General features: G+C 35.5%; 1 protein-coding gene across 1 annotated transcript; it reads right to left on the bottom strand.

The window, feature by feature from the left end:
• Nucleotides 1-8,847: 8,847 nt before the first annotated feature.
• LOC123665168 (BTB/POZ domain-containing protein KCTD9) lies at nt 8,848-19,884 on the bottom strand. Its single transcript, XM_045599510.1, has 6 exons — nt 19,228-19,884; nt 18,647-18,846; nt 17,732-17,867; nt 11,299-11,373; nt 10,902-11,020; nt 8,848-9,051 (listed from the first exon to the last, which is right to left on the bottom strand). The coding sequence occupies exons 1-6, from the start codon at nt 19,793-19,795 to the stop codon at nt 8,935-8,937; spliced, it is 1,215 nt and encodes a 404-aa protein (XP_045455466.1). The 5' UTR covers nt 19,796-19,884; the 3' UTR covers nt 8,848-8,934.
• Between the last annotated feature and the right edge of the window lie 6,708 nt (nt 19,885-26,592).

Here is a 26,592-nt window from a genome sequence, read left to right as displayed (position 1 = left end):
TATTCTCTTCGGCGCCGCTCTAGCGGTGCACCGCCTTGTCGGAGCCAAGACCCAGGAGTCTGGACGCGCTACTCATAAGAATAGCGACGTACCAGCCTGGAAGAGGAGAATAGAACGCCGTATCAACCTGGCCAGGGCCCTCATTGGTAGGCTGCTAGCTTTCAGGTCGGGCAACACAAGGCCAAGGATTGTGCGCTCTGTTAGAATGGCCTTCAACGGGCTAGGCATCAGCCTCGATCAGCCTGACATAGCCGATAAACTAACGGAGCGCATCGACGGCCTGAAGCAGAGAATCGCGGCATGGGGAAAGCGCATTCGCAGGTACTCTGAGAGAGTAGAGCGCTTTCGACAAAATCGCCTCTTCGTGAGTGATCAGAAAAGGTTCTATAGAAAGCTGGAGAACCCGATATCGGGCTCTGCTTCCCTAAAACCGAGTACGGTTGACCTCGTCGCCTTCTGGCGCAACATATGGTCAGGGGAGGTGGAGCACCAGGAGGGCCCTTGGATTGCGGCGGTTCAGGACGCATGTGCTAAAATCGAACCGATGAACCCAATCGCCATCTCTACGGAGGACGTCAGTGGTGCGGTCCGGCGGGCTCCGAACTGGAAAAGTCCGGGGGCCGACGGTCTGCATCACTACTGGCTGAAAGGGCTCTCGGTCTGCCATGCGACCTTGGCTCGACAATACCAAGAGGCAATAGATCGGAAGACACTCCCGAACCTTTTCACTACCGGGATCACTCACTTAGCTCCAAAGTCCACCAACACCGCAGATCCCACTAACTACCGCCCCATAACGTGTCTGACCTCCATCTACAAGACACTGACGTCCGTTCTGAGCTGTGTGTGTGTGTCCGTTGTGAACTCACGACATATTGGTGAGTTTAAAATCTTGTCTGCAGCTCAGAACGGATGTCGTGGAGGCGGTCGCGGTACAAAGGAGCTCCTTCTCATCGACTCCGTGGCGGGCCAGCTTGTCAGACGCAACCGTCGGAACTTTTCGGCCGCCTGGATCGAACACAAAAAGGCTTTCGACTCGGTGCCTCATTCATGGCTCCTGAGGGTCCTCGAGCTGTACAACATTGACGAGGCAGTTCGAGACTTCCTCGGAGTATGTATGGGGCAATGGAGCACGAACCTATGTCTCCAGGGCGAGCGACTGACGGGTGCGGATGACCCAATCAGGATACGGAGGGGTATTTTCCAGGGTGATTGTCTGAGTCCACTATGGTTCTGCTTGTCCTTGAACCCTCTAAGCACCCTGCTGGAGCGTTCGGGGACAGGCTTTCAGTTCCGGAGAGGAGGTACTAAAGTCTCCCACCTTCTCTACATGGACGACCTCAAATTGCTGGCACCTAACGCTGCACGCCTGCAGGAACTGCTGAAAATCACTACGGAGTTCAGCAGTTCCATCAGGATGCAGCTTGGAGTGGATAAGTGTGCGGTCGTGCATGTGGACAGGGGTCAGGTGACTCAATCGGCGCAGCTTAGTCTCGAATTAACATCATTCAAGACCCTTTCCGTAGCTGAATCTTACTGGTATCTGGGGATGTCACAATGCATAGGGGTGAAGGAAGTGGACATGAAAAAGGCAGTTTGTGAAATCTTTTTTGAACGGCTGACAAAAGTTCTTCGGAGCTACTTGTCTGGAGCCAACAAGGTCCGAGCCTATAACGCTTGGGTCATGCCCACTCTCTTGTACACCTTTGGCATACTCAGATGGACTCAGACCGAACTTGACGCCCTGGACAGAAGAGTCCGCACAACTATGACGTACCATCGCGTGCATCACCCTAAGTCGTCGGTCATGAGACTATACATCCCGCGGAAGTGTGGTGGTCGAGTTATGTTAAGCGCTAAGACCATGCATAACCGTGAGGTATGCAGCCTCAGGGCCTACTTTGAAACGAGACGGGACAGCGCTTTGCATGGTGACGTTTCAATGTGTGACAAAGGACTAACCCCCCTAGCCTTGGCCAAAGAGAACTGGCAGAAACCGGTCGTACTGAGCACCTCTGACCGGGAGACCGTATGGATGGAGAAGGAACTGCATGGACGGTTCTACAAGGCGCTTCACGCACCACACATTGACAGTAAGGCCTCCGTGCAGTGGCTGCGATTCGGCGACCTCTTTGGGGAAACCGAAGGTTTTGTCTGTGCAATACAAGATCAGGTGGTCAAGACGAACAACTACCGAAAACACGTCCTGAAGGATGGCACTCCCGACTTCTGTCGAGCCTGTCGTCATCCCGGTGAGTCACTCAGGCATGTGCTTTCGGGTTGTTCCGCGCTTGCTAATACTGAGTACTTGCACAGACACAACCAAGTGGCCATGATTCTCCACCAAGAGCTCGCTCTTATGTACGGTCTCCTGGAACACAGGATGCCGTACTACCAATACTCACCGGTGCCAGTACTCGAACGCGACGGAGTCCGGCTCTACTGGGACCTGCCTATCGCCACAGACAGGACGATACTGGCGAACAAGCCTGTTATCGTGGTGATGGACAGAGCACGGTCGAGGGTATTTTTAGTGGACATCACTGTCCCGCATGACGAGAACTTCCTGAAAGCCGAGACGGACGGGGCGTAATCCTCCACCCGCTTATATTTATATATGTAAGTATAAGTAAATTTACTATATTATTTATATAAGTAGTTATTATAATATATGTATCTATTATGTATTGGGCGGGCGGAATGACATTCAGTGAAATAATAATAATACTAATAAGCGTTTATTTCAGACGTGAACATCCATAGTATATTAGTGTGTTAGTAACAATTGTAATAATAATGTTTAAGTAAAATTTTAATTTATAAATTTACTAGAGCATTAACAATGAAATTACAAAGGCGACTAGACAAGAAAAATTACAAAGAAAAACTTTGCCCCTTTTCCATTTGTAAGCTAAAAGCAGGTGCATTAAAATAGCAATCTTACAAGCTCGCTTACACGCTGTAAAAGAAAACAAAGCTGCAATAAGTAACTTTTTATTTTACTTTTTTATCTTAGAAGATTAAAATTGTTATTATATTTGTCTAAGTTTTTGTATCGAATACCAGAAAAATACGTATTTTATGAAGTTTTATAAACGCCTTTAGTTCCTTACGATATTGAAATAAATCTTTATTTATACATATAATTAACAATAAGTACTTGTGCTAATGACAGATATTGCACCTTCCTATTCTGATAAAAATGAATGTCGTGTGCATTAGTCCTACATGTTTAAAAGTTCATATCAATAATGCAGAAATAATATTCTGTATGTAACATATTTATCGTATACAGATGTAATAGCAATTTGCTTCGTAACGTGTCGCAGTGAATTACATAAAGAACGATGAAAACATCAAGATGCTACTTTTTAAGATATCTTTAGTTCCTTGGTCATAGAAAACTTACGTCTGTTTAGTGATATACTAATTTTAGAACTTTAGTACTACTTGAAATACTACTAATTTAATGAAATCGAAATTGTGGAGAAATAACGTTTTTTGTTTTACATTAAGAGCCATTTCACAAAAATCGGTAACAATGAGGATATTGTAATATTTGGACGTCGTTAAACTCAGTGTTGGATGCAATTATGTAATTTATATTCTTGAAATATAATAGAGCAACCTTTGTTGTAGTAAGATAGTCAGATCAGAATTTTGATTTATATTATGTGTATAAAATTAGTAACCTTTTCATCAGCCTCCTCCCTGGAGTAAACGGTCGCAATGTATACTTTGAAGTCCTACTTTGTTAAGGAGTTTTTAAACCATCCTTGCCATACTGCAAGGACAACAAAGACGTGGCTACTGGCGAAAAGCATCCCTACAATCGAATGACCATCTAACAGCCCGGACTTGTCGCCAATCGAAACCCTATGGTGAAAAATGAAAAAAGTTCTCCGTAAAAATCCATCAAGATCGAAGAGCGACTTAAAAGCTAAACTCTTCGCTGTCTGGGAGTCAATTACGCCTGAGGAGTGTGCAGCGTTGGTTGCAACCATGCCTCTTCGCATTAAAGCTGTCATTGAGAGCAAAGGCGACACAACCAAGTGGTAGACGAACTATTTTGCGTGAGTGACAAGGGTAGACGAATACTTTTGCGTTATGTTTTTTAGAATATTTTTTTAATTTTTTATGTTATGTAAAGTCATGAAAGAATTTCAGTTATTTTAAAATAAACTTTAAAATGTTCCTCGAATTGTGGTTTACTTTTTATTAAACGTTCGTAATTATTTTACCAATATTTACTTTCTATATTTTACGCTTTGCACTACTTTCCATACTAGACGAACTATTTTACATCGGGGCTCGTATATATATATTCCTTTTTCTTATGACATACACACTAGGACGTATGTTCCTATGGTATGCTTGTTATAGGTAACAGCCGACTGTTATAGCTAAATATTTTTATTTATTTATAAATATACATAGAAATAATACATATAGGCATAGATATTTAAATATAAATATAACACAAAGACTCAAGCGGAAATCGAACCCGAAACCCGTGAAGCGGAAAGCAGGGTCACTACACTGCGCTAACAGGCCAGTCAGTACTGAAAAACCAACAATTTCAACGTAAAGTTAAACTTATATTAGGGTCATTCGTGTTAACTTCATGCTAAACACAAGGTCGTACACATTTCCAGTGAAATAAAACACTTGAACACATAATTGTATTGTAATTGTACGAAACTGGTATGCACACTATTTACATACCATACACGTAAAGTACAATATATAATGTATGTATATTCGAAATCAATATTTCATATATATGTATGCTTTTAAAAATTGTACATTTTTTTATTTATTAACTGAACTCTGTTACCTTCGTATGTGTTCATCCCACACACACCTATGAAGCATAATCGTTACGTCATAAACGCCAATCTTAGCCTGTTACATTACTTAAGAGTCAGGCTTTCTAATTCGTTACATTTTTTATATCTGGACGGGTATATTTTAAGAATAGAATAAAAAAAAGGAGTGTTTAGACCACACGAGAGACGATATACGAAACGTAACTCCCTCTCTTTCTATCTTCACTAACTTATATCTCCCTCTCAATTTCCGTTCGCCTTGCCCGATCACACTTTTCGTAACGTTGTACAGGTACAGGCTAGCATAGACCCGACTGTAGAGGTCTGGCTGGGCAACCGCCATTGAAAGTAAGAGCGTAGCATCAATGTTGCTGTCGAGTGTGATCTGAAACCATGCCCGTTAACGCTGAAGTTCCTTATGGTTCAGTGCTTTCGCCCACGCTGTCTATTCTGCGAAATTTCTCAAGATGTTGCATAACAGCAATAATCATTGCTATGTTGATGAGAGCGCGAATGATGTCTTTTACAGTGACCAGTTAAAATGGTACTCGGGTGGTAGTTACTATTCTGTTATTTGTAATATTTAATTTAGATAAAGATCGTATCTCATTAATTTATTCCGATTAGTGGCTTCCAACAGTGCCAAATTAGCACAGAAGATCTTATCTCAACATATTATCATTAATTAAAATCATATTTTGACAAATACTTCAAGATATAATCACCATTATTAATAATAGCTTTTAAATGCTAGTGTGAGCATTAAAAATTATCACTTAATCTTAATTAAATTAATATTATTTGACTTAATATTAATTAGTCTTATAGCTTATACAAACTGAAAATTAAGTAAAATTAAGTAATAATTTCATTTTGATTGGAGTCTATTATTTTAAATATTTTTTTCTAAAGATATAGCCAAAATCATTTATAAACATGAATTAAAACAATATGCAAGACTGCTGAAAGCTTTTTGGTTTATGTTTAAAAAGTGTAAAGCATTTTTTCCCTCTTTAGGAAAATTTTGCTATAACTTATAATGTGAAGATAATTAGACAGTTTAATGATATTGACTTGTCGTTCTCTTCATTATCAATTGGTACAAATTGTTCATAATATGTATTAATAATTTCTTATCTAATAAAGTAATTACATACTATAATTATAATGAAACAATATTTTGATTTAAAACATATCTATTAAAGTTAATGTTCATAGTATTCGAATAGATTGTCAATTAATATTGTAACAAAAAAAAATGTAACTACATCAGTCGGGTATTACTGATTTTACAAGCATTAAGTTTCCGACATATGCCTAGGGTTTATTTAATATCCTACCAACCCGAATTGGAGGAGCGTGGTGGATTAAGCTCGGATCCTTCTCCTACATGGAGAATGAGGCACCAGCACTGGGATATTACAGGCTAAAATAAAGCGATGTTTAAGATATTTATTTATTTAGTGACTATCCATCTTTTAAGATATAAATTATTTTAAATAAATTTTGATAACATTAATTACATTAAATTTTATAACAATAAATTTTGATAACTAATTTAATAACATTAAATTTTGATAACATTATTTTTAGGTTCTTTAATTTTAAATATGTTGTAAATTTAAAAATATTTTTCTCATGGTTTACTCTTCCTATTTTATTTCTAGGAATGATCATTAAAAAAAGCACTTGGACTAATTTTATTTAGAAAAATAGGCATCTCTAAAACTTGGTCAGTTACTTCAGTATTTATTCTCCTTTTTAATTTACTTTGAACTTGTACTAACGTTTCCTTGTATCTAATAAAATAAACTATTAATTATTTCAATAATTTAGTAGCTTTTTTCTTTGGATAAAATGAATAGCCATCACGCATTCTTGAAAAAATATTTTTAACTACCTTCAAAATACATACTTTAATATCATTTTGTCATTATTTTCTAGAAACATAATAAGGCATGTAAATTAGTGGAACTTAAAATACACTTAGTAGTTAAATTAAACTAAACCTAGAAATAATAAAATTTATAATATTGTAAAACATTTTACTGGGTAATTGCAGAGAGTTTTTTTGAAAACTAGGACTGAATACTTAGAACTTGTAAATAGGTCCCATATTATTTGATTAAATTAAATATAAACATTTATTTCATTCTTAATTCTAAATTAATTTATATTGATTCTTATTAGATAAATACAATAAAAATCTATAATATTTATATTTTCTAAAGGAGGTAGTCGTAACTATTTCTTTAATTAAGTATCGTAAATCATATTTCTTTTAGATATATAATTAATGTAAGTGAAAGAAATAAAAGTTAGCCCGCAATCATTCAACAGGTTAATAAATCAGAAACATTTTTACAATAGGTGGGCAGCGCATAGGAATGTGAGTCATATTTCACACTCCAATTATGTTGGAAACAGTACCAATAATTACAAGCGAAGAAACCACCCAAATAGTGGTAAATCAAAGCACGAAACAAACCCAAGTGAAAATACGATTATACCGAGTAATTAAAGCCTATAAACAACAATAATTTCGGACTGCATGTTGCACGCGATTTCACCAAAAAAAAAAAATGTGGGTATTAACAAATACATGCAAACAGTAGTAATTAAAAAGTTTCTTCTTTATTACGTACGAAATATTTCACTATTGTTTCATATAAGAAATCAAAATAGAAAACTGCGATTCTGCGATGTTGTTGTATTATTTACGACAACAAATAATAAACTCACCTGTTTCCACAGCCGCCGGTGTTTCTTCTCCGTTCTGCATTTTAATTAGTTTCGCAATCGGGAGGAAATTTGATGATAAATTACAATTTAAACGAATATCATCAAATTTTTTTTTGCTAAATAAATCCTTTTGAATAGACAGAACCGTCCGTCACACACAAAAATAGAACGCGAATAAAAAACAAATGCAACCAACCTCGTAACGCATAACACAATGATGCAAACATTATAATCATAGTACAACAACAACGTTCCTTTCTACGCGAATTGTATGTTTTCAATTATGAACGAATAGAGGTTAAATAATTTTTAAATTATAAAAGATTTATTTGCCGTGTTGTTTTGTCGAAAATAAAAACAAAACAATTTAATGTACCTATGTCAATATTTGTAGGTACTCATTGTGACTTACATTTATTGATAGTTTACCTATATTATTATTTAAATTAAATACCTGCTAAGCTGTAAAAGCAATAAAAAACAATAGTACGAATATAAAACATTTAAGATGGTCGTTATTTATACACAATTTTATTACCAAAACATTAAAATGAATATTTATATATTTATTTACTATGCGAAAAATCTACTAGGTAGTATTATTCTAAACTATTTATTTTTTAATGAATCCCGCATTCTAATTCAGCCTTTAACATCCCACGGTTGGGATAGGCTTCTTTCTCCATGTAGGAGAAGTGTTGGAGCTTATAATGAATTCACTACGCTGATCCACTGCGGGTTAGAGGATATATTCCCTACTATGAGTAACGATTGCTATCAGACATTTATGATAATAATCGGGGACCACAGCTTAACGTGCTCTCAGAAGCACAGTGGGGAGACACACAAAGATAGCCGCCATCACCCGTATTTTAGGCGCCTACAGGAACTACTACACCAGAGCGGTTGTTCAAGCACCATTAATAAAAGTCTATAATTGTATATTTTTTAATTTTGCTTCGATGCGGAACATAACCGACTAAACATATTTTTAAATGAGGTATGTATTATTAAAAAAAAAGTACCATCACAGAGTACAGATAGTGTTGTACTATTTTGTTTTTTATACCACTACAGTAGCAAACCAGCGACCCAAAATAGTAAGCGGTTTCCATAGCGATATAGATGCGTACAATATCAGAAGCATCAAAGCGCCTATGCTATCCCCGACACTCCCCACGAACAGGACAGTATTAGCTAAATAGATTAGTTTCTTTATTTAGTAACATTGCCCTTTATGTAGATAATAAAAGAAATTAAATAAAATTGACCAAAATACACAACTCATAATACTTTATACTTCAAGTAAATAACAGAACAAAGTATAAATACATATTTCATTAAAAATAACATAGTAAATACTCTATCGAATAGTTTGAGACATATGTAGAGGAGTCAGCATAAGTTCGAAGGCCGCGTCTTTTAAGTTCGCTCCTCTCAAATTAGCTTCGTGTAGATCACTTCCGGATAGATCACAACACTGAAAAGAAAATGTTTAGTTAATAACTTTTCATAAGGGGTTATAAATTATTTATTTTATCATCATTTCAGAATATCGCACTGCCAGACATAGGCCTGCCCAAGTACGAGCCAAGCATTCCGGTTTCTCCGTAATCCTCCTCCAGCCCCCACTGGGGATAGCAGGGAATAGGGGGACTGCCGGGAACTAAGGCTGTAGTGCCTATGTCGAAATCATTGGGGTAATACCATTAGTCACCACGCTGGACAAGCCGGTTGGTGACTACAGAGCTGGCTTTGTGGCACCGAAGACGCTGCTGTCCATTTTCGTTCAGTGTATTTATAAGTCAGCCGATAAATAGTTATTCCGTCATCCGTCGGCTTCTACTGTTCCAAGTTCGTAATGGAACTTTGCTATCCCTTAGTCGCCTCTTACGACACTCAAGGGAAGAGAGTGGGTGGCTATATTCTATACTGCCGTAGCCACAACGTAGATTTATTTAATAGATGTCAAGATTTATATATATTTTCTACCAGCCAGATATTGTCTTGTCTTGCGTAATATCAAACGCGTTGAATCGTTACTTTGTCTAGAAATTCTTAAATTATTTGGAAATCTTATATAAAATTCTCATGTCACAATGTTAGTTACCATACTCCTCCGAAGCGGCAAGATCAATTTTTAAGAAATTTTGTGTGCATATCGGGTCGCTCTTAGAATCGGTCAACATCTAATTTTCATACCCCTAAGTTATAGGGGGTTAATAACATATATGGCAAAACAACGTTTGCGGGGTCAGCTAGTTTTCTATAAGAATGTTTTAAAAAGTATTAGAAAAACTTAGAAAAAATTCGACTGAAATTACTGCAGCCGTTTTCGAGATGAACACAGCAACAAGGAAATATTATTTAAATGAATATTTATTTAATTTGAGGAATAAAATTAGCGTTCTTCGGTAATGGAGCTATAAACCACAAAAGAATTTTCCAATTCGAACAAATAGTTCCTGAGATTAGCGAGTATAAAGAAACAAAAAAAAAAAACTTTTCAGCTTTATAATATTAAGTATGGATATTTGTATTAATTTTTCAACTCATGTTGGCGAGTAACCCAGTAGTCTTTCTAACAATCATACAGAATAATGTATAATTTTTGAAATTTATTGGGAGAAAGTGAACTGTCTTATACAATATACATCATTTTTAACCGACTTCCAAGAAAGGAGGAGGTTCTCAATTCGACTGTATTTTTTTTTATGTTAAATCAGAACTTTTGACCGGGTGGACTGATTTCGACAATTTTTTTTTAAATTGAAAGGTGGTGTGTGCCAATTGGTCCCATTTAAATTTATTTGAGATCTAACATAGTTTTCGAGTTATATCTAATAATGCGTTTTTACTTGACGCTTTTTTCGTCGACCTACGTTGTATTATACCGCATAACTTTCTACTGGATGTACCGATTTTGATATTTCTTTTTTTGTTGGAAAAAAGATATCCTTAGTTTGGTACCATGATAAGGAAACCGGGATCTGATGCTGGGATCCCAGAGAAATCGAGAGAAACTCTCGAAAATCCGCAATAACTTTTTACTGGGTGTACCGATTTTGATAATTTTTAATTTTATCGAAAGCGGATGTTTATCATGTGGTCACATTTAAATTTTATCGAGATCTGATAACTAGTTTTTGAGTAATCTTTGATAACGCGTAGTTGCTTGACTATTTTTTCGTCGATCTACGTTGTATTACTCGTCGATGTAATTGAAGTCGGTTTTTTTTTCGTTTGCGAGCAAACACAATTATTATGTAATAACACTCTCTCACTCATCTGTACTTATTTGTATTTGACATGAGTTATTTTATAATTTACCTCTAAATCTGCCCCCGCTAATACTGCAGCTCTGAGATCACAGTTTTGAAGATTAGCATTTTTTAATGTTGCCACACGTAAATTAACGCCAGCCATATTGCTTCCATCTAAATTTGCACCTTCAAAAATCATTAAACTGTATTAATGTAAAAATGTCTTGTTTTTAATAAATATTTTTTTATTATACAATAAAAAAAATAAATAAAAACATAACAATATTATAGTAATGAAAACACTTTTCTGGATTTTTTAAAATTTATTTTCGATATTACAAAATTTACTTAATCCAGAAATAACATTTAAAACAACATGGTTTGACTCATTGCAACATAGTAAGCTCTAAAATGTAGACACAGGCAAAACAACATAAGATGACTAGTACATAAAAAAAATTAACCTTTTAAATTAACCCCTTCCATCACTGCTCTCGATCCTATTGGATCTTCCATGTTACAACCTTTTAAAATAGCACCTGAAAATATTAAATAGTAATCACTTAGCCAAATAATTAAGGTAATTTAAGATGAATTTTGCATTTTTAACACCCTTCCCCTATATTCCTATGCAAGAGTAGGTACGTATGATCCCCCCCCCCTCTTTTAATATAATAAATAAATTAAAAAATTAGAAATTAATAATACAAAAATAAAAAATAAGGAAATTAAGGGAAAATTAGGGGGAAATTTAGGGGAATAAAAAAAATGTGTGTCAGCTCTGACGCCCGACTGGAGTTTACTCCTTCAGATTGACTGTCCAAGTAAGAACAAAAAAGGCTTACTAGTCTAATAAAAAGATTAATAGCATATCAAATGGCAAATAAACGAATCAAATAACGCCATATATCTATCAATCGATGGCGTTATTAGATAACGTCGTCGTCTATCGGAACCCAATAGGGCGTTTTCTTAGTAGTTTATCTTTCCGATAAATGACGTTACGAGAAACGTAGCGAGGTCATTTGTTCAATAAATTTTACTCCTTATTTTTTTTTAAACGAAAATAAAAATATCGAATATCGATTTGTACGGGTCAACGCACATTGAGCAATATGATTGTTTTGCTAATTAGTAACCTCTTTAATTTAGCTGATTTATTACGAAATTGTTATTTTTCTTATGCAGATTTCTAATGAAATTGATATTTGTTTGCTACGAATGACGTCAAATGACGTCTGTACTTCTGCCTATATATACACAAAATAATCTTAATAAATTTAGTGTTAGATCGACTTTCATTGGGTTTGGTTTCCCTCATAACCTTCCCTCACATGTCGTCTCTCACTCATACATAGACTGTCCCATACAGTTTTTGGTCCTTCGAGTATTCATACAGAGAATGCAGCCTTGCTGTTGACAAGATTCATAGAGTGTTAGATCGACTTTCATTGGGTTTGGTTTCCCTCATAACCTTCCCTCACATGTCATCTCTCACTCAACCATAGACTGTTCCATACAGTTTTTTGGTCCTTCGAGAATACAGCCTTGCTGCTGACAAGCTGCGCAGTCATTCTGAACCTGCAAGCTAGAAGACAACAGTCTTACTTCGAGGATACATACAGTTTTTTGGTCCTTCGAGAATACAGCCTTGCTGCTGACAAGCTGCGCAGTCATTCTGAACCTGCAAGCTACAAGACAACAGTCTTACTTCGAGGATACATACAGTTTTTTGGTCCTTCGAGAATACAGCCTTGCTGCTGACAAGCTGCGCAGTCATTCTGAACCTGCAAGCTACAAGACAACAGTCTTACTTCGAGGATACATACAGTTTTTTTGGTCCTTCGAGAATACAGCCTTGCTGTTGACAAGCTGTGGATTTCCATCGACGTTTGGAAGATAATACAGCAACTTCAAGCAAAATACAAGCTTTCTATAATCTGACAACAGTCTTTCTTCGAGGATCATACAGTTCATTGGTCCTTCGAGATTACTTTCTTCAAGACAACAGTCTTTCTTCGAGGATCATACAGACAGGATCATACAGTTTTTTTGGTCCTTCGAGAATACAGCCTTGCTGCTGACAAGCTGCGCAGTCATTCTGAACCTGCAAGCTACAAGACAACAGTCTTACTTCGAGGATACATACAGTTTTTTGGTCCTTCGAGAATACAGCCTTGCTGCTGACAAGCTGCGCAGTCATTCTGAACCTGCAAGCTACAAGACAACAGTCTTACTTCGAGGATACATACAGTTTTTTGGTCCTTCGAGAATACAGCCTTGCTGCTGACAAGCTACGCAGTCATTCTGAACCTGCAAGCTACAAGACAACAGTCTTACTTCGAGGATACATACAGTCGTTTTGATCCTTCGAGAAAAAAAAAAAAAAAAACAAATATTTCTTCGAGAAATCACTCAAGAAAACAGTCAATCAAGACTATAAACTCTACGGATTTCCATCGACATTTGGAGAGTCCACATACAGTGGCCACGACGCTCACGTGGAATTTGTGTGACTGCGAATCGGTTGACTGGCTTCCCAGAAGCGGGTTCCACCAGTTAAATTGAGAAGGCGCAATCAAGGTCGCACTATCCACTGAGAGATTGGCCTGGACCCCTGAAGACGGTCCTATCAATTTTACATCAACGTCAGCATTAAAAAATAAATATGGAAAATATCCTGCAACGACAACAAGAAATTGTCGAAGCAATAAAAAAGATAGAGAGGAACTTCAACAAAGATTCCGTATCCCGGAAGACCCGTAAATACTTGGACGAGCGACTCGATGTCCTTGACAAATTATGGGCCGAGTTCCAAGGTAACGACCAACGGTTGTCGCTCTACCATAACGATACTGATCCTTATTTTAAAGAAAATCAATACGTACAGGCAAGAGAGTACTTTGATTCTGTACGCATCAAGGTAGCGTCATTTTCGCCAGCAAGGGAGACTTCTGTGTCACCGACACCAGGAGCTGGCAAACCACTGGAATCACCTGCGATTCCGACAACACCAAAGCTGCAGCCAAGACTCACATTGCCAACAAGTTCAAATGCCACTAAGATCTCAACGTCGGATCGAGGTCAGGCAACAGAATTGATGTCACTGCAAAGAACAAACTTCCGAGCTTTTCATCGACAAATAAATCGCTTGAAAGTAGATGAAATCCAAGACAAATGGGAGCTGGAAGACGAGTTACGCAACATACAAACGCGCTGGAACGCAATAGACGCTTTGCACTTGCAAATAGATAATATCCTACAAGGATCGGATACCCAGTACGATAGTGAGTTTTACGCCTACGAAGATTCGTACAAGTCAATCAAAAAGGCGTTGAATCTTAAACTCACATCGACCATTCATCACGAAAAATCGACACCACAGATCGACTTGCCTACGTTTACAGGCAAATATACGCAATGGCCTACGTTTTATGACTTATACGTAGAAAGTATTCACAATAACAATTTGATTACAAAAACTCAGAAGATGCAACACCTAAAGAGCAAATTACGAGGAGATGCTGAACGAATCATCCAACATCTAACTATCTCAGCGGACAACTACGACATAGCGTGGGAATTGTTGACACACAGATATAACAATCCACAATTGTTATTTACTAAACAAATCGAAATCTTTATTAATCAGCCAGCCGCTCAAAAACAATCAGCGTACGAGATTAGACGTATTTACGACACGTCAATGGAATGTATCTACGCTATTAAAAACCTGGGTATCGATACAAGTACCTGGGACCCATTACTAGTTCATATTATTACAAAAAAGCTGGATACAGTCACCTATAACGACTACAAGGAAGCCCGGAAAATGCCACGAGAATTACCTTCACTCTCGGAGCTAATGGACTTCTTAGAGAGCAAATTCATCGCTTTAGAACCAAGCGGCATAAGAGATAGAGAAATGTTGTCATCATTCAAAAAATATAATCAACAAAAATCAGTTAATAACAAGACTTACAAGCCTCAATTTCAAAAGGAACATCGGTATGGAAAATTAATAAACAAAGAATATCAAAGCGTTGCGACATACATGTCAAATTGCCCGATTTGTGACAAGAAACATCCCTTATACAAATGCGAAAGGTTTATCAAATTAACACCGGGCGAACGTTATCGAATTATCGAAGATTTTAACCTTTGTCATAATTGCTTGTACACACATAACAAGAATTTATGTACGTCAATGAAAAAATGCAAACTATGTAAAAGGAGTCATAACACAATGTTACATGACGCCTATGCTATAAACATTAATAAGCAGTCTACAAACGCGCTGACTGACATGTCCAGTGGGTCATCAACCCAGCTGAATACTCAAACTCCGCAAAAATATCAAGTGTCCTCCTGTGTCCTGAATAGACAGGATAGTACTAAGACTACTAAGAAACATGAAAAGGGTAATAAGAAATATGAAAAGAACAAAACCAAATTTTCTGTAAACGAGGAACTTCTACGAGCCTTATTAAAAAATCAAACAAGTGTCATAGAAGCGCAATATAACATTCTTCAGAGGAATGAAGAAATATTAAACAAGCAATTCGGAATACTACAGAAATGTCTAACGAATCTTTCTTTTGCTAGTAATCGAACTGAGAAGATAGCTAACAATGAATTACACATTTTGTCATCCTCAGTCTCAGCTATGATTATATCAAACCTACGACACTTGCAAGAAAGCGTTATAAACTCTTTAACAAGCCTCGCAAACGGTCATTTAGACAATCATTTTTGCTGCCTGAATAATTGGAAGAACAATTAAATATCATATACCGACATATACCGAATGACCTGACTTTGCCTGCCGATAAAAACGATTTATGATGATCGATTAAAGAACTTTATAAGTTAATGAAGGTCAACGGCGACATTGGTTCTTCTTATTTGATAATCGAAATCAAGATTCCTTTGGTAATTAAGGAAAATTTTGAACTGGATAGAGTAATAACCCTTCCTCAGCAGCATTATAACGTAGAATTTATCGCACCATACATTGCATTCAATCTACAAAAGGACTTACTACTCATCTTGACAGAATCAGATGTAGAAAATTGTGTCCACATACAGACAAACAAATTATTATGCGCTCTCGATAAGCCGATATACGAATTACAAATAACCAGCGGAATGTGTAACTTGAGTATACACAATACAACAATATGTAAAACAAAGGAGGCACCATGTCGCGTGCGCTGGGTCAAGTTACATAACAATAACATGTGGCTTTATTCCTGCTGTGGGAAATGCACAGTGCGCATATTTTGCATTGACACTGGAGTTGTATTGACAACACTGACCGGGAATGGCCTTTTACAAATCGGTCAAGGTTGTACAATAAAAGGTGACACCTTCTCTATATTCACTCAAAATAGTTACATGAGCCAAGTTAAGGTCCAAGAAAACATATCGATCCCAGCCGATTATTCAATATTAAATTCCATAATAAATACTTCGGATTTCCAACTGTTCACACCCGAGGATCATGAAGACTTGTGGCGCGGGATGAAGTCTCAGATCATTAACCTCAAGGAGCAGGAAAACGCATCACTCAGTATACACGATATACATCAGTACTCTGTCTTGTATATAATCTTAGGGTCTATTATTGTTGCGGGATGTCTCTACGGTACCATGCGATATCGCAGAAACAAAATTATACAGAGCAGTGCTGTGAAAGACGTCTCCACGACCGCAGTTCCAGTTGCAGCAGATACGAACGAAGACCAGGAGGCCCCTGCTCCCCCGAGCGCGCGACCGCGATTCGTTCGACTGGACATACCAATTAAAGTGTAGTGCAGTGATGATTATTATTATAAGTTATTTAAATCTATGTACTTAAATTTTAATTGTATTGTTATTATTGTTATTGTAGATTTTAATATCAAAATTATCTTTCTTCTTTGAGTCGGCAGGACTCGAAGAAATATTTATTTATTATTATGTGCTGCTATATTTTATTATGCGCTCTCGATAAGCCGATATACCAAAAAAACTGTATGGAACAGTCTATGGTTGAGTGAGAGATGACATGTGAGGGAAGGTTATGAGGGAAACCAAACCCAATGAAAGTCGATCTAACACTAAATTTATTAAGATTATTTTGTGTATATATAGGCAGAAGTACAGACGTCATTTGACGTCATTCGTAGCAAACAAATATCAATTTCATTAGAAATCTGCATAAGAAAAATAACAATTTCGTAATAAATCAGCTAAATTAAAGAGGTTACTAATTAGCAAAACAATCATATTGCTCAATGTGCGTTGACCCGTACACGATTCTTAGGGAGTAAACTCCATAAATTAAAAAAAAAAAACTTAATTTTGCACTGACTTTGGATTTTTTTTATATGACTAGGTCGCCAATCAAGCGTACGGCACACATGATGGTAAGCCACCATACCACCATCACCATAGCCAAAGACACCTGCTACACCAGAAACATCGCAAACACTTTGCGGACCCTACCATCAACCCTCCTCGGGATCTCTGGCTACCTTACTCACTATAGAAACACAACAACACTACAGACAAATAACACTACTCGAGAGCAGTGTTATTTGTCTGTAATCTTCTGTAAGATATATCTATGTTACACATAATTTATGGGTGAAAGATGTAATTGTCATCACTTTTTCCAATTCTGAGAAATGAGGCCTATATTTACCAAACTTGGTAAAAGCCAAAAGGGAAAGGCTGCCTTGCTTTAGTTAGTCAAATATTTCATACAATTGATATAGTAGAAGCTACTAAGTTATTATTAATTTACCTTAAAATAATACAAGGGACATTGGTTTCCCAAAATTATCAAAGTATTTTGGTGTGAAAACAAACAGGAAAATGAGAATCCATTACAAATTTTTGTACTAATATTACCTTCCATATTTGCACATAATGCCTTCACTCCTAGTAACTGTGCACCCTCTAGATTAGCGTGAGATAAGTCTGCTCTTTCTAAACAACAGTGTGAGAGGTTTGCTCCGCTGAGATTACATCTTGAGAGACATGCATACTGTAACAAAAGGAGTAAGTGTAAACTTAAAAATTATTTTTATCATAATAATTTTATTAAAATAATAAATAAACATACTTATAAACTGGGCTTATAAGGGACCATAGACTAATGATGTGAGGCTTGAAAGGGAGGAAGGGGGTTTGGCAAAAATAACGAAATATCACAAGAGAGGATGTATTAAGGTAACACATATTATTTTTTCATCAAACTGCTAATTAATAATAAAAAAAAAATTGTTATTAATAAAAAAAACGTAAAATTTTAATATATTTCTGATCATTACTGTAATTTTAACAAGTGAGATCAAGTAACTATTAACTTTATATTAAATTATTAACAGTTTATTATTTAATAATATTGGCATTTGTTATTAAAATTAATTATTAAGTCAGTAAAAATTTCGTTGTAGTATTAAAAAGCCCTATTACTCATGTTCCTTAATGTGTTACTATCACAGCAAAGGAGCAAGGTCAGTAAGGCAGAGTTTTTAACTTAATTTTTTTAAACTAGTTGTTTAAAAAAAAGTTTTTATGTTAGTCTTTTTAATTTTAAATGTGTACAAAAAAACAAAGTAATTTTTATTTGTAAATAGTTTTTACTTATGGAATTATATTTTTCCAATATATGGTTTTGATATGTGGAAAAGTATGAAGCATAATTATTATTTGATTTTCACAAAAAAATGTTTTGTGTAAAATAGACATGTTTTTTTTTAAATTAAGTAAATCTATTCACATTTTAATTCAGAGTCATTTTAAAATTATATTTATATGTACCTTAAAATTGATATGTCTTAGATCCAATCTATTTAAATCAGCACCAGCTAGGTTAACACCTTGAAACCTCAGTTCTGATGTTGTCGGCGTCATAATTACAAGTCGTATTACATCCATCCTTGTTAGAGACTGATTATTACTAGAGCTATTCAAAGGCTCATCGATTAATTGATTCAATTGTGGTATCATTGAGTCGAGACCTGGAATTTGTAGATTAAAAATTCATAAGACATTTTTATTTACTATATTACATTATGATGTAAAGTTAAAGTCAATACAAATAAATAAATATATGATTTATAGAGGGCATATGTTGTGGCTTATTTTAGTATCAGATTTTCTTTAGAATACATACACTAACAAGCAGTATCTAAAAATAAAAAGTATGTATTAAAAGTTGTCTTAACACTTGTGTAAAGCACAAATGTACTTCCAATAGTATTAAATGTAAAAAAAGTATTAAGCATACTAATTATTTATTAAAATAGTACGGAAAACTTTTCAAGCATAAAATTTTCGTTTGTAAATGCTGAAAGCTTTACATTTTTAATACCTAAATATAAGACTGTTTTTTACCTTACCATAAAACACTGCTTCCTCTAAAACACCTTTCGGATTGATATGCTTATCTAATATCACTTCTCCATGTCTTAAATAATTCAATATAGGTTCAAAATACTCCGGGCTTCTGTCTATTAAATAAGCTCCAGTTTCATCTTTCGCACTTGGGTTCATTAAGTACATATTGTTGTCGTCAGCAAACATCCTAGCCAGCATTGACAACGGTTCTTTAGCCAGAAGCGTAGAACGAGAAGTTACGAAGTGTTTTCCTCCTACATTTAATTTAATCCAGTCAGAAACAACTCTCTCTTTGTTATCGGCCACAATCATACTCTCGATGGAATTATTCACTTTATCACAGTTCGTTAACTTTTTCTCACATTCTAAAGATAAATACACTTTCTCATCGTCCCTTATGACCCTCACGTCATCTATTTCACAACCATTCGCTGCAAATAACTGCAAGTTTTCCTCCGGTAAACGAAACTGTATAGCTATTGCCTTCTTGAAGTCTTTAATCGTGTTTTCCACGGCCATAAGTTTTCCATCTTTTTCTGATTTATTTTTAAAGATATAAGCACGTTTCATAATTGTTTATATTATTATTAAATCAATAAGTTCTTGTTTCGAAACTTATAATAACGCAAAAACACAATTTAAGGAAAACGTCAATGTCAATTAGTCAGTAGACTGGTAGCTGGTACACACGGTAGCAGGGCTGCCAGGTGCACAAAAAGTGTGATCGTACGTCAACTACAAAAAAAATCGTATGCCAAGGAAATTTTGAAATAAAAAGATCCTACAGCCCTTTAAGACTAAGTACTAATTTTTTATTATAAATTATCAATATTCGATTTTATTTTACTTTTACCCCCCCCCCGCACATTAGGAATTCATGCATGTGTGTGCATAGCATGGTGTCGTCTCCTGTCAAAGATTTTCATTGTAATATGAAACTTTTTTTAGCTCACTATAGACGGCGCCACGGTTCGCTTAAACCGAATATAGAAATCATCACATCAAAAAATTTCGATCTAGCGGGTATATCGTTCCATAGCTTAATTGGCTAGAGCGCCGACACGGTCAGTCGGAGACGCGGTTTCGAATCCCGCTGGAGCGGTCAATTTTTGATATGATATTCAAAATTGTTTAGAATTCCTAATGTGAGGGTAACACAAAAATAAAATCGTAGATATTAGTATAGCATGGTGTCGTCTCCTGTCAAAGATTTTCAGTGTAATATGAAACTTTGAATAGTTATGGGTTTATGTAAAGAGCTCACTATAGACGGCGCCACGGTTCGCTTAAACCGAATATAGAAATCATCATATCAAAAAATTTCGATCCAGTGGGTATATCGTTCCATAGCTTAATTGGCAAGAGCGCCGACACGGTCAGTCGGAGACGCGGGTTCGAATCCCGCTGGAGCGGTCAATTATTGATATGATATTCAAAAATGTTTATCAATATTCGTTTAGTTTTAGAAAATAAATGTAATAAAACTATTTGTTACACTCATACAAAATTTTCTGTGGTCATATTTTTTAATAAAAGAATTTGTTGGGTTAAACTTCGTAAAATTTTCGTTTCTTCTTAATTGATTGCTTAGCTAATAATTTGCACTTAGGTACGTGTATCATTGGATAAACTGTTTCTAAGTTTTGTTTTGATTAAATAAACTTCGCTGAATGCTCGTTCACAATCTGACAGCAATGGGGAAAACATAACAAATTTAAAGTAAATTGAGCCAGTGTTTTATAATTTTCAATTTTTTTTTATTTCAAAATGTGTTTTTTTTCAAGTCGCAAATAATACCAAAAGAGAAAATATCTATATTATATATATTAGTTTTGTTAGAAAGCAAACAAATACAGCTGTTATATGATTATTCAAAGAGACTTTATTCAAGTAAAAGATCTAGGCACGCGCTTGGTAGTTGGGGTAGTTCTCCTAAATTCATGCTTGCCGGTGGATGACATTTTTTTAACTATGAAATGCTTCCAGGTAATAGGAATATAAAAATCGTACATTTTGTGTACGATCTTGGTCTAGCGATCGTACATGAGTAAAAACGCAAAAAAATCGTATGAGTACGATTTGAATCGTACATCTGGCAGCCCTGCTTGGTAGACAGTAGACACCGTACACATCACAGACCGTCAACCGTGAAAGTTCATGATCCAGAAAAAGCGCGGGAACTTTGAAGTGAAAAGGCGGTCTTTTTTTTTCAAAAATATTTTATTAATTTTATAATTCATTCACTGGAGTTTTTTATAAATAAATACTTATAAATTAATCAAGAGATGGGGAGAAGTAAGAAAAGGAAAAAGAAGGAGGAAGGTAACGCTGAGGACGACTCGTTGAGCTCCGACTCCGAGTCCATAAAATCTGTTGAGCTAACAGACGCCGAAAGGTATGCCCCGTTTCGGGTAGCCGATTACGTGCGGCACTACCCTGAGAACGGGGGTAATTTTGACTATATTGTATTCCTGGAGAGTACAGAGGCTGACAAGCCAATCGGAACAAGAGACATGATGACACTCGCTAATAGCATAAAAAAATATAATAAAGGCGTGAAACAACTAAAACGCATTAATAAAAGTAAAGTTGGAGTTATCTTTGATAGACCTGCTTTTGCTAACGCGGTCTTAGGCAACAAAAAATATCTTGATGGGTACAAACTTAAAGCTTCCCTTCCGGCTGCCGCTACAGAGGTCACTGGGGTAATTTCTCATGTGCCTATAGAATTATCCAATAAAGAAATATATTCAGCTCTAACTAGCACGAAAAATATTATATCTATACGTAGATTTATGCGACGTGTAAGAGAAAATGGAGAAATAAAATTAATCCCCACAAAAACAATTTCTATAACCTTTTCCTGTCCCAATTTACCAGATAGTGTGGACCTCAACAGCTGGCGGTTCGAAGTACGGCAGTACATCCCGCCAGTAAAGCAGTGTCTAAAGTGTTTAAGATATGGTCATATTGCAAAATTCTGTAAAAATTCACAAAGATGCAGCATTTGTGGCGAAGGTCACAATTTTAAAGATTGTCAGACTCCTTATACTGCAGCCAGTTGCTGTCACTGCTCTGGCAATCACATTGCCATATCCCCTGCATGCCCTGTTAAAAAAGAAAAAATCCAGCTTAACAGAGATAAATTTCAGAAAAAAAGCTTTGTTGATGTTTTAAACAGCTCTCACTTTCCATCATTAAACAAAACTGATCAGTTCTTATCTCTTTTAAATTCCGAAATAATACTCAAATCTATTACAGAAGCTTTAGTAAAACTTATAACACTAAACAAAAATAATGAAATACCTATCTCTTCCCAAAATATTAAAAATGTCCTGCAAGATACATTAAAAAAGGTTACTAATAAATAATTTGTACTTTATGGATACTTTAAATATTGTGCAATGGAATGCTCAGAGTATTCTACACAATCAACATATTTTTAATTATTTCCTTTTGGACAAAAATATTCACATTGCGTTAATTTGTGAGACTTGGTTAAAGCCTTGTCAAAAATTTAAGATACGTCATTACAATGTAATTCGTCTTGATTCAGGAAACACCCACAATGGCGTAGCCATATTAATACATAGCTCTATTTCTTATTCTAAAATTGATACTTTTTATGATGACTCCATTCAAAATGTTGTTGTTCGTATAAAATACTCTAGCAACAAAGAACTTACTATCATAAGCTTTTACAGTCCAACTAATTGCAATCCTGCTTTTTCTAAATCTAAACTAGACAGGTTAATTAAAAGTTTACCAGAACCAATCTTCCTAGCAGGAGATTTTAATGGCCTAAACTCAGCCTGGGGCTGTTCTACTTCTAATTGTCGAGGCAAAGACATTTTAGACTCTATCAATAACAATAATTTGGTTATACTTAATGACGGAAGTATGACCACTGTTGGTTCGCACATATGGAGACAGAATGCTCTTGACTTAACCATAGTATCACCTCCATTGGCTCTAGAGTGTGACTGGTCAGTACATGACGATCCCTTAGGCAGCTACCACTTTCCTGTAATCACAAAAATTTTACTTAATAACAATCATTACAATGCCACTCCTATTCCCAATAGTAGCTCACTACCCTGCTTCCCTAACCTGAACAACGTTGATTGGAACATTTATAATTTAAATGTCCAACTATTGCTCACTGAATTTTCTCTTGATACACAAGACCCCCTTCATAACTACACAAAATTTACAGATATTTTACACTCAGCACTGTGGAAATCATCTTCTATTTCTAAGCACTCTTTGGTTAATACAGCTTTATCTTCATGCTCTCCTTCTAACTTAAATAAAAAAAAAAAACTTCTTCCTTGGTGGAATTTCAATTGCACCAAAGCCGTATTAAATAGCAAAAACGCTTATTTGACTTTTAAATCTGATCCCACTGAGGCTAATTACATTAATTTTAAAAGACTACAAGCCACCAAAAAATATATTATCAGAAATGAGAGAAGAAACAGTTGGATAAAACTTTGTGAACAATTTAACAGATCAACTCCTATATCAGTCATTTGGACGTATATGCGAAAATTTAACAAAAGCTATTCTCCACCTTCCCATAACAACTCTGACTATTCTTGGATCTTTGATTTTCTCAAAAAATATACTCCAGATACTGTAGAGCCAGCCTTTAATCTTAATTCTTTCTGCCATATTCTTCCTAATCAAAATTTTATTATAAAATCTTTTACCATTGTCGAATTAAATTCTGCTATTTCATCCAGAAAAGACTCTACACCTGGCCTTGACTACATTTCATATAAAATGCTTAAACACCTGTCTTCTCAATCTAAACTAATTTTATTAAATATCCTGAATCTTCTTTGGGAGCATAATCTTATTCCTATGGATTGGAAGGTTGATTGTTTAGTACCTATCTTAAAACCCAACAAGGACAAGTTTAACTTTGATTCATATAGACCTATAGCATTGACTTCTTGCATGGGAAAAATATTTGAACAACTTTTAAAACAAAGATTGGAACATTTCATAGAGTCTAATCATATTTTACCTTCTAATCAGTTTGGTTTTAGAAGAGGCAGGTCTTCAAGGGAGAGCATTGCTCACTTACATCTTGATATTTATAATGCTATACAATCAAAGCAAGCTCTCGCTGGAGTTTTCTTCGATGTAGTTGGAGCCTTTAATAATGTTAACCATCATATTCTATCCACGGAATTAGCTGCGATTGGTTTACCTGTAAAAGTTATACAATGGATTTTTAATTTTTTGCACAGTAGGAAGGTATTTGTTAAGTATAATAATAGACTTATTGGTCCAAGGCTTTCTCATAAAGGTACATGTCAAGGTAGCATTTTGAGTCCATTGATTTTCACACTTTATATACATAGATTAAACTTAATTCTAGGCTCTCATATATACAATTTACAGTTTGCTGATGATTTGGTAGTCTATTGTTCTAGTAATAATATAACTACCCTAAATCTTAAGTTAAACGAAGCTTTAGTTAAATTAAATTCTTATTTTAATTATCTTGCATTGGACATTAGCTTTGAAAAGTCTAAAGTCATAGTTTTTAATAAAGTAGGGTCTGAAAGAATTAAAATAAACTATAATAATATATCTCTTCTTATCACAAATGAAGTTAAATTTTTAGGTGTTATATTCATGAATAACTTATCATGGAACAAATATGTAGACCACATAGTTGATAGAGCTCTTAAGGCTCTTAATATTTTAAAGTCTCTTGCAAAAACATATTGGGGTTCTGATCCAAAAATCCTTCTTACCCTATATAAATCTCTTGTACGCAGTCATTTTGAATATGGATTTCTATGTTTTTCTGCTAATGACAAGTTGGTTAACAAATTAAATATTATTCAAAATCACAGCCTGAGACTTATCACTGGCGCCATGAAAACAACCCCAATTAATTCGTTACAGGTCGAGTGCAACATTTCCCCTTTACACCTTAGATTTAAATATTTGAAATACTGTTTTTTGCTAAAACTGTTTTCCATTAGTAATCATCCTCTAATTAAAAAGCTTAATTACTTACATAGTAAATATCCTGTAAATGCTCCATTAACTTCTAATAACCCATTTATTCTCTTCGAATATTCATTCATGTTAAATCTAAATAACCAACACAAAATACACAGTTCTAGCAATTGGATGTGTTACGAAAAGGAGTTTGACTGTCTTATTAATCAAATCGATATTATTATTGACCATAAGCTAAAAGAGCGCCAGGAAGTTTACAACCTCATAGCACAATACTCTGATAAGTTCAAACAAGTTTACACAGATGGATCAAAAAATGATATAAATGTTTCCATGGCCTATTACGTACCTCATCTGAAGTTTGGCCAAGGCGTCAGATTGAAAAAGGAGATATCAATATTTACAGCTGAAGCTCTAGCAATTACTGCTGCCCTAGAATTCATTAAAAAACAAACTAATCAATATTGGCTGATCATTACTGACAGTATGAGCGTTCTAAAGGCTTTAGATAATTATCAATTCAGTGCTAATACAAACTTCATCATTTTAGAAATAAGACATCTCCTTTATCAACTATCCAGAAGAAACTACAACATCAAATTATTGTGGACACCTTCACATATAGGAGTAAGGGGAAATGAACATGTGGACTTTCTGGCACGTTCAATTGTTGACAGTGACAGCGGCAGCCCTGTTGATGAGAATGTTGCCGTACCATACACTGATCTATTAGTTGCTATTAAATCAAAAATCCTATCTGATTGGCGTGATCTTTGGCGACAAACCTTGTTAAGAAAAGGATCTTGGTATGCTCAGATAAATCAAGATATTGGAAAAAGTCCTTGGTTTACTAAATCGCATCAACATAGAAGCAGAAAATATTATACAATACTATGCCGCTTGAGATTTGGACATTGCAGATTTAATGCACATTTGAATCGTATGCGTATCATCTCATCGCCCGTTTGCCCACATTGCACCAACAACTCTACACAGTCTTTAGATCACATATTTTTTGAATGCTCCGCTTTTAATCTGGAACGCCTCTTATTTATAGCCAACTTGTTATCAACTTCTGGACCAAAAAATGTCCCGCGCAATACACAAGATTTATTGACTAATTTGGATAACTATACTAGTATATTTGAATTTATTTGCAATACTATCAATGATATTTGAAACAGGATCAGGACCTTCATTCATCGGATGTGAAATTTTATTTTGATATTTCAGGCTTCGGCCTATTACAGACTTGGTTTCGACCTCGCCTATCACTTATAGACAAAGAAGAGTAGACGAAAATATGAAATTTCAGACTTGGTTTCGGCCTTACTCTACCAGTCATCGAATCAGAAGAACAATAAAGTTACTTCAGACTTGGC

The sequence above is a fragment of the Melitaea cinxia genome, chromosome 23 (assembly GCF_905220565.1).
Source record: "Melitaea cinxia chromosome 23, ilMelCinx1.1, whole genome shotgun sequence".
Lineage (NCBI taxonomy): Eukaryota > Metazoa > Arthropoda > Insecta > Lepidoptera > Nymphalidae > Melitaea > Melitaea cinxia.
Note: the sequence above shows the minus strand (reverse complement) of the source record. Positions and strands in the feature narration are given on the sequence as shown.